General features: G+C 39.5%; 2 protein-coding genes across 4 annotated transcripts in view; one reads left to right on the top strand and one right to left on the bottom strand.

The window, feature by feature from the left end:
- The window catches only part of LOC127657045 (evolutionarily conserved signaling intermediate in Toll pathway, mitochondrial-like), a 61,280-nt gene that overhangs the window by 7,323 nt on the left and 44,581 nt on the right, over positions 1–9,376 (top strand). The gene's annotated exons all lie outside the window — the stretch shown is intronic.
- The window catches only part of LOC127656634 (echinoderm microtubule-associated protein-like 3), a 44,465-nt gene continuing 37,201 nt past the window's right edge, over positions 2,113–9,376 (bottom strand). For both annotated transcript variants that reach the window (XM_052145074.1, XM_052145152.1), the window contains 5 exons: positions 9,051–9,148; positions 8,769–8,856; positions 8,575–8,673; positions 5,099–5,229; positions 2,113–4,862 (listed from right to left, as the gene is read on the bottom strand). In XM_052145074.1, coding sequence (XP_052001034.1) covers positions 4,653–4,862; positions 5,099–5,229; positions 8,575–8,673; positions 8,769–8,856; positions 9,051–9,148 — 626 coding nt within the window. In that variant the 3' untranslated portion in view covers positions 2,113–4,652. The remainder of the gene's footprint in view (positions 4,863–5,098; positions 5,230–8,574; positions 8,674–8,768; positions 8,857–9,050; positions 9,149–9,376) is intronic.

The following is a 9,376-nucleotide window of genomic DNA, read 5'->3' as shown; positions in this document are numbered from 1 at the left end:
AAAAGAATAATAAAAATAAATAATTATACATATACATACATACACTCAGACACACACCTTCATACCGACTTACACACATGTAGTGCAAATCTATTACAAATCCGTTATATAAAGAACAAAAATACAGTATATTATGTACAGTGCAATGTATGTAATGGCAGATGTGGATATGTTGGATAATATAAATAGACTTAACTGTGTATTGCACATAATTATTGCTCAATGGGGCAGTTTTAACTGTTCATGAGATGGATAGCCTGAGGGAAAAAACTGTGCCTGATGGTTCTGGTTCTCAGAGCTCTGAAGTGTCGGCCAGAAGGCAACAGTTCAAAAAGGTAGTGGGCAGGGTGAGTGGGGTCCTCAATGTCAGACTCAGTGACTGCTGAGTAGAACTGTATCAGCAGCGCCTGTGGCAGGTTGAACTTCCTCAGCTGGTGAAGGAAGTACAACCTCTGCTGGACCTTTTTCACAATGGAGTCAATGTGTGTCTCCCACTTCAGGTCCTGTGAGATGGTAGTGCCCAGGAACCTGAATGACTCCACTGCTGCCACAATCCTGTTCAGAATGGTGAAGGGGGACAATGTTGGGGTGAGACTCATCATCATCTCGGATAAGGCCGATAACAGTGGTGTCCTCTGCAAACTTCAGAAGCTTGACAGAGATCCCTCTGGTAGTGACCTTGGTGGTGCAGTCATTGGTGTAGAGGGAGAAGAATAGTGTAATTTTCTCTGCCTCACAAGCTGCTGCCTGTCCGTCAGAAACCTGGTAATCCACTGACAGATAGACGTGGGAACAGGGAGAGTTGGTGTAATTTGTTCTGGAGTATAGCTGGGAGGATGGTGTTGAAAGCCGAGCTGAAGTCCACAAAAATGATCCTTGCATATGTCTCCGGTCTGTCCAGATGTTGCAGGACATGATGCAATCCCATGTTGACTGCATCATCCACAGACCTGTTTGCTCGATAAGCAAATTGAAGGGGATCTAGAAAGGGTCCAGTGATGTCCTTCAGGCGGGCCAACACCAGTCTCTCAAATGACTTCATGACCACAGATGTCAGTGCGACAGGTCTGTAGTCATTAAGTCCTGTGATTTTTGGTTTCTTAGGGACAGGGATAATAATTGAGCGTTTGAAGCAGCATGGGACTACACACTGCTCCAGTGACCTATTGAAGATCTGTGTGAAGATGGGGGCCAGTTGGTTAGCACCGGAACGAAGGCACGCTGGTGAGACACCATCTGGGCCTGAAGCCTTGTTTGACCTTTGCTTCCGAAAGACACGGCACACATCATCTTCACAGATCTTGAGTGCAGGTTGTGTAGCAGGAGGGGGGTTGCAGGAGGTGTTAATGTTTGTGTGAAGTGAAGGTCCGAGTGCGTGTGGGGTGTGAGATTGGGCCTTTCGAATCTGCAGTAGAACACAATCAGGTCGTCAGCCTGTCGTTGGTCTACCACAGGGTTGGGGGTAGGAGTCCTGTAATTAGTAAGTTGTTTCAGGCCACTCCACACTGATGCAGGGTCGTTAGCTGAAAACGTGTTTTTCAGCTTCTCAGAGTAGCTTCTTTTAGCCACTCTGATTTCCTTATTCAGTGTGTTCCTGGCCTGATTGTACAAGGCTCTATCCCCACCCCTGTAAGCATCCTCTTTGGCATGACGAAGCTGTCTGAGTTTTCCTGTGAACCATGGTTTATCATTGTTGAATGATAAAACTGTCCTAGTAGGGATGTACATGCCCTCACAGAAACTGATGTATGATGTAACAGTGCCTGTGAGCTCGTCCAGGTCTGTAGTGAGCTGGGTCTGTAGCTGCAGCTTCAATAGGGACGGTTTCTAAGGATATCTTTACTGATGGGTTGATCTGAAGAAAGAATTGAAGAGGAAAGAACAATATAGGAATTTCAAGTACAAAGTTTTCCAAAGGAAAAATAAAACCACGGTTGTATGTTCGTTAGGAGCCAGTGAGTACAACAGTGTGTTCGATTATTTCAATAATACTCCAAAAAGCCTCAGAGGTGGAAAATAGGAAAATAAGAAAAACGAAACACGCACGCGCGCGCACACACACACACACACACACACACACACACACACACACATATGTCGTGTAACATTCGTGTTGGATCATGAAAAACTCCATGGGCGAACCAGGTTAGAACAGCGAAAATTGGTACAATATTGCCCCCTATAGATTTAAAGACCGCTTTACAGTCCCACGTTTTTAATGCATTATTTTTATTGCCCACTAGGTGATGCTAAGATATGTTGTGACGCTAAAGCTAAATGTAATGATTTTTGGAGCACATCTAGACAAAAATATGGTAACTTCAAGACATATTTATTGATTAAACAATAACATAAATGTTCACATTGTTCAAACAAGCTGTGAAAAGCTGACTTTATCTAAAAAATAAAGACGAAAAAAAAAAAAAAAAGCAATTAGGATGTTTTGGGACAGTAGACACATTCCTGAAAGAAATTAAAGTGCTGATTATCCTAGAATCTGTAACAGCAAGCTTCACAGAGACAAATGACTTTATAATGTAATTAATGACACATGTAGTAGGGTACAACGGGGCTAAATGCTCCTCTGATTTTCTCTTAAAACACTAAATAGCGTAAATAATACCACAAGACCTTCCTAAACACCTGTTTGTCTCTAAGCACTGCATTAGTTTCCTGATCCATGAATCATCATGGAGTGAAATGTCTTGATTGATTTTAAGGTCATTTGATCTAATGTTTATTAATTTTTACAATTTTTACAATTTCTGTAGCTAATGAATATCATGGAAATCATCACATTTATTTTGAGACAAAATACTTATTTGTCATTTTCAATTTTGATTATATCAAACATTTTTCAATAACCATCCAATAGGTGAAAGGATGGTTTTGGGGTAAAAAGCCCTCCAGTTGCAGTAGCTAAAGGCACCCATTAAACACATAGTTTTCTTCACTGGGGGCAGGGATTGATTATGACTTGCAAAGGCCAGAGGGCCAATTATCTCCAAAATGTGTTGACCGGGGAGGGGGTTGTTGTTTCTTTTTCATTGTTGATGGGTAATCGAGCGGGGGGATCACCAAACTGGATCGCGCAACCTTAAAGTCTAGGGCCCCCCCAGGGAGTCATAGGCCCCTGGACACTGGCCCCATTGGTCTGGTCGGTAATCCATCTCTGAGTGGGGGGAATAGATTTGATATGAAAAATTTTCAAAGTGGGCTCACATTGACTGATCCAATAACAATGGAGATTCATTTGTTTGTAGAATACATAAAATGTCAAATGTCTTGACAAATTGTGCCCTATAACTACTGGCCCTGTTATCTACACTATATATCAATATAAACTCCCTGGGGGCCTTTTTTCCCAAGTAAGGGAGACTTTTTCCCAGGTGTGAGGTAAAAGGCTCCCTCACCACCTTTTTTTAAATTCAAAACAACCTTCTGTTGTTATTTCTTTTCACACAAATTATGTTCCTCCATCATTATTCAATCAAAAGAAGTGGATTTTCCTGAATATTACAACATTTTGTGGCCAGAAAAAAAGTAGATTTTCCTTAGGGTGTGCCTGTAGCCAGAGGCCGGTTATCACGGTTAACACGAGGACGGTTATAGAATAGGCAGTAAAAAATGCTTCTCAATGACGTAACCTTATTGAATTAAGGAAGGCATGATAAATGTATTTTTTTCCAAAACATTCTCATGATACTTTTGAAATTACAAAACAATCAAATTTTTGAGACCGAATTCACAAACATTTCAAATTGAACTGCAGTTTGCTCAAATACATGTGTGAATCTTTCAAGAAATATCTGGGTCTTGTTTCCCCAAAAATTTAAATAAATAAGAAATTACATTTATTATTCTGCATAAAGAAAACAAAGCCTATTTTAGGGCCATTTAGAATTTAGGCAATGTGACATTATTTTCACGCAAAATCAGTTCTCAACAGCCTACTGTACATTTGTAAAGTAAAATATTGTGCATATATGGTATTATTTGTTGTACTGAATTTGCTGATTTCAATAAAAATAAAATTGCATCTAGATAGGATGATTTTCATTACTGTGTTGCAGAATTAAGAATACATTTCCGTAATACAGTTATTTGGAGGGAAATTGTTCTTAATTGTCATAAAAATAATGTCACTCACAATAATAAAAAAAAAATAATAATGGACCAAAAACTTCTACTTCATAAGAAGAAATCTTTCACCAGAAAAACTTCACAACATCCACAGGATTTATTCTTTCAAATTTGGCTATTTTGGTCATGTTCTCCACCCATACACTTGGATAATCACTACTTAGGTCTATATTGAAATATATAATTTCTAATGACTGATTTTGAGATAAACAATAACATGTATCTGACACAAATGTTTAAATGTCTAAAGGTGCAACACAGCATCATGGTACATTGTAACATGTCAGGTTATACAGGAATGTAGGTAGTGAATAGCTATGCATTAGTTATTAGTTCTCAATGGTAAAAGAACGTGTTACATATTTCACAAAATCTGGCAGAACCTTCCAAATGCTTAATGTCACAACACATTGTGCAGTAAAATATTTCACCCTTGCTTCATTTCCTACAATATCTTCTTGCATTTCTTGTTTTCTCTCTTTCTGGTTCTTGATTCACATTGTGTCTGTCTATGTTCCATTTTCTGGAGAGCCAGAAGAAGAGCAGACAGGAGAGAATGAGGGCACATGTTCCTTATTGTCTCCAGTCCCCGTCCTTTTAACTCGCCATTGGAGGATGCAGGTGTCTTTCCCGCCCAATGACACGAGATAACTGTCGTTAAGCGTGAAGCGTACGTTGGTCACATGACTCCCGTGGCCTTCGTACTTATAACTGGGTGCCTGAGACAGAAGTGGGGAAACTTTTAGTGTTCATTGCAGTAAACCAACAATTGTTTCCCCTGACGTACTACAGGTGCAATATAATAAATGTGAATTATTAATCTGCGTTTTTAACTCAGCATAACATAAACCACTACTTTGCAAATTTCCTCAAACTTTAATCCATTTTTGAGCAGTCTCGGTCTAATAAGATTCATTAGATATCCATTCTAAAACTCACACAAGCAGTGACTAACCTTTGGTTTAGGACAGGGATACTGGAACAGATGAACTTTACAGAAGTCATCAGCAACTGCCACCATGCTCTCACTGTGCGAGCGACACAAGGCATTGATGTCTGTCCCATCTGACCCTTCAAGCCACACACCTACAGAGCATTTACAGGGTGTTTACAAAGACTGATTGGATAGGATAACATGTACAATTGAAACACAGGACTGTAGGACCCTTGGCGGATAACATGTACAATTGAAACACAGGACTGTAGGACCCTTAGCGGATAACATGTACAATTGAAACACAGGACTGTAGGACCCTTAGCGGATAACATGTACAATAGAAACACAGGACTGTAGGACCCTTAGCGGATAACATGTACAATAGAAACACAGGACTGTAGGACCCTTAGTGGATAACATGTACAATTGAAACACAGGACTGTAGGACCCTTAGCGGATAACATGTACAATTGAATCACAGGACTGTAGGACCCTTGGCGGATAACATGTACAATTGAAACACAGGACTGTAGGACCCTTAGCGGATAACATGTACAATTGAAACACAGGACTGTAGGACCCTTAGCGGATAACATGTACAATTGAATCACAGGACTGTAGGACCCTTAGCGGATAACATGTACAATTGAATCACAGGACTGTAGGACCCTTGGCAGAGCATCAGGATTGTACGTGAGAGAATTCTATTTAAAATTCCAATTCAATTCCAATAAATTTCAATGAAGGTAACAAACAGTGCAGAATTGTAACTCAAATTGCAATTGTAATGCAAAATGAGCAAATAATTCATGTTTAAAAGCCAGGTACATTAAAAAATCAGCCTAAAAACTAGACCTGTTTTAGGTCTAATTCCCCTTCTTCAACTACGGAGGCCAGAGTTTCTTTGCATTCAAGCAGTGTACGCAAACTGTACCCATGTGCTCCAAAAACACTTGTCATCCATCTTGTTTCCCCCCCAGTGGCAGCTGGCTTAAATAGGGACATTTTCCCACTTTTCCCAATTGGAACATACCATTCTTTTAAATAAAATGAACCCTCACATCTCCATTCTTGAATAGAATATTATGGAATAAATGCAACAATTTGCTTATTGGTAAGAGATAAATGAGAGTTAAAAACAAAACCAATAAATAGGACAGATAAAAAAATTTGCACAATAAAACCACAATAAATATTGAAAATGGGCGAGTAAAACAAGAAATAAGCCCTTTAGACACATTCAAATCCTGTGATGGAGACCGAGTCACAGGCTATATGTGATGATATCAATGTTTGAAATGCCACCAATAGAAATGTGTAATGCACATACAGGTGAAACTCGAAAAATTAGAATATCGTGCAAAAGTTCATTAATTTCAGTAATTCAACTTAAAAGGTGAAACTAATATATTATATAGACTCATTACAAGCAAAGTAAGATATTTCAAGCCTTTATTTGATATAATTTTGATGATTATGGCTTACAGCTTATGAAAACCCCAAATTCAGAATCTCAGAAAATTAGAATATTACATGAAATCAATAAAAAAAAGGATTTTAAATACAGAAATGTCGGCCCTCTGAAAAGTATAATCATGCATATGTACTCAGTACTTGGTTTGGGCCCCTTTTGCATTAATTACTGCCTCAATGCGGCGTGGCATGGATGCTATCAGCCTGTGGCACTGCTGAGGTGTTATGGAAGACCAAGATGCTTCAAAAGCGACCTTCAGCTCTTCTGCATTGTTTGGTCTCATGTCTCTCATCTTTCTCTTGGCAATGCCCCATAGATTCTCTATGGGGTTCAGGTCAGGCGAGTTTGCTGGCCAATCAAGCACAGTAATACCATGGTCATTGAACCAGGTTTTGGTACTTTTGGCAGTGTGGGCAGGTGCCAAGTCCTGCTGGAAAATGAAGTCAGCATCTCCATAAAGCTTGTCTGCTGAAGGAAGCATGAAGTGCTCTAAAATGTCCCGGTAGACGGCTGCGTTGACTCTGGACTTAATAAAGCACAGTGGACCAACACCAGCCGATGACATGGCTCCCCAAACCAACACAGACTGTGGAAACTTCACACTGGACTTCAAGCATCTTGGATTGTGTGCCTCTCCATTCTTCCTCCAGACTCTGGGACCTTGGTTTCCAAATGAGATGCAAAATTTGCTCTCATCAGAAAAGAGGACTTTGGACCACTGAGCAACAGACCAGTTCTTTTTTTCTTTAGCCCAGGTAAGACGTTTGAGATTTGAAGCCCATGTCCAGGACCCGTCTGTGTGTGGTGGCTCTTGATGCAGTAACTCCAGCCTCAGTCCACTCCTTGTGAAGCTCCCCCACACATTTGAATGGCCTTTTCCTGACAATCCTCTCCAGGCTACGGTCATCCCTGCTGCTTGTGCACCTTTTTCTTCCACACTTTTCCCTTCCACTTAACTTTCTATTAATGTGCTTTGATACAGCACTTTGAGAACATCCAACTTCTTTTGCAATTACCTTTTGAGGCTTTCCCTCCTTGTAGAGGGTGTCAATGATGGTTTTCATGCTCAACTGTCAGGTCAGCAGTCTTCCCCATGATTGTGAATTCAACTGAACCAGACTGACAGACCATTTAAAGGCTCAGGAACCCTTTGCAGGTGTTTAGCTGATTAGAGTGTGACACTTTGAGCCTACAATACTGAACCTTTTCACAATATTCTAATTTTCTGAGATTCTGAATTTGGGGTTTTCATAAGCTGTAAGCCATAATCATCAAAATGATATCTTGAAATATCTTACTTTGCTTGTAATGAGTCTATATAATATATTAGTTTCACCTTTTAAGTTGAATTACTGAAATTATTGAACTTTTGCACGATATTCTAATTTTTCGAATTTCACCTGTATATTTCAGTATATTTAATACATTAACCTTCATTGTATGGAAGCCATAGAAGAAAATACAATTTTCCAGAATTAATTTTTTTGTTACAGTACATATTCACAAGAAAATGTGAGAGGTGTTTGCCTTTACAAAAGTCTCTGTCATGATGCTAAGGTGTTCTGGGAGGTTGCTTATTGGTAATATAGAGTATTTGAAAAATCGTGCATACTATTTTTATGAAAAAAGTACATATTCCACTATATGGGAGATTTGTGTGAATTTCATTCCAGGATAGCAAACTTTCAGGCGCAGGTGACCTTCCTCAGTGCTATTGGCCCAAGTCAAAAGAGCCCACCCTGAACTCTCTTTTATATTCAGCGTATCTACATACGACTCCGGTCCCACCTTCAATTTAATCTATGAGATATTATTGCTCCTTTTATAGTCCACCAGACAAATTTCTTAGAAAAGCAATAGCGCAGCTCTTTTCAACAAGCAGCGTGATTTAAGGTATAATATATGTCCATAGCACAAACAGTGCAGGACACGGCAAAAGTGAAATAGTTAGCATGCAGGTGTTCAAATCCCTAACCTTAAGTATCAGCAATACCATTAATAACTAAAAACAGTTTCTTACCCATGACATGGAAGCCAAGCACACAGGTATAGGATGCCCACTCTCGATCTTTACTCTCAAACCGGTTCCTCAACAGCTTGCAGCCGCCTGCGATATCCCCTTTCCCCAAAAAACATAACAGTTTAAATGCTTCATTTATTCCACTCATTGACTCCTATGCATTAGTGGGACCATACACATGCATACTGGCTTACAGTAGAGAATTTCATAATCGCCAGAGTTGGACATGATATATTTCCCATCTTTGGACCAGTCAAGGTGAGTAATGAAACTGGAGTGTCCCTGTAATGTTACACACAGTGAACAGTTATATCCACACAATGTAACATGCTCCTTAACACAAATAGACTGCCTTAAACTACACAAAGCTATTAATACCACAAAAAAGCACATCAAAATGCCACCTCAAACCACCATCAAAGTTTTACATAATTTTGGATACTTGACCCGCATCAGACCCAGCATGCTTTGCTTACTGTGCACTTTCCAAATCGCATGTAGCGCCGGCCTCCTTCTGTGACGTTGTAAATGTAGATGAAGTTGTCATGGGAACCAACTGCCAAAAAGCAGCCATCTGTGTTAAAGGAAGTAGTAAAATATAAGGTGCTGATTGTAAAAAGGCTTACGAGCACTGTAGGCATTAAAAATAGATACATGCAGTAAATGGTGCCATATTGAAAACCTTCTAAATGCCCAATAATGAACATCAGAACGAGTGAGGCCATAGTTTGTTTTTAAAGTAGTACATTTTATTATATTTTAAAAAAAGAGCCATTTTATGAAACTCACCATGAGTAAATGG

Source organism: Xyrauchen texanus, chromosome 1, assembly GCF_025860055.1.
Source record: "Xyrauchen texanus isolate HMW12.3.18 chromosome 1, RBS_HiC_50CHRs, whole genome shotgun sequence".
NCBI classification, from domain to species: Eukaryota; Metazoa; Chordata; class Actinopteri; order Cypriniformes; family Catostomidae; genus Xyrauchen; species Xyrauchen texanus.
The sequence above is the reverse complement of the archived record's forward strand: the minus strand, read 5'-3'. Positions and strand labels throughout refer to the sequence as shown.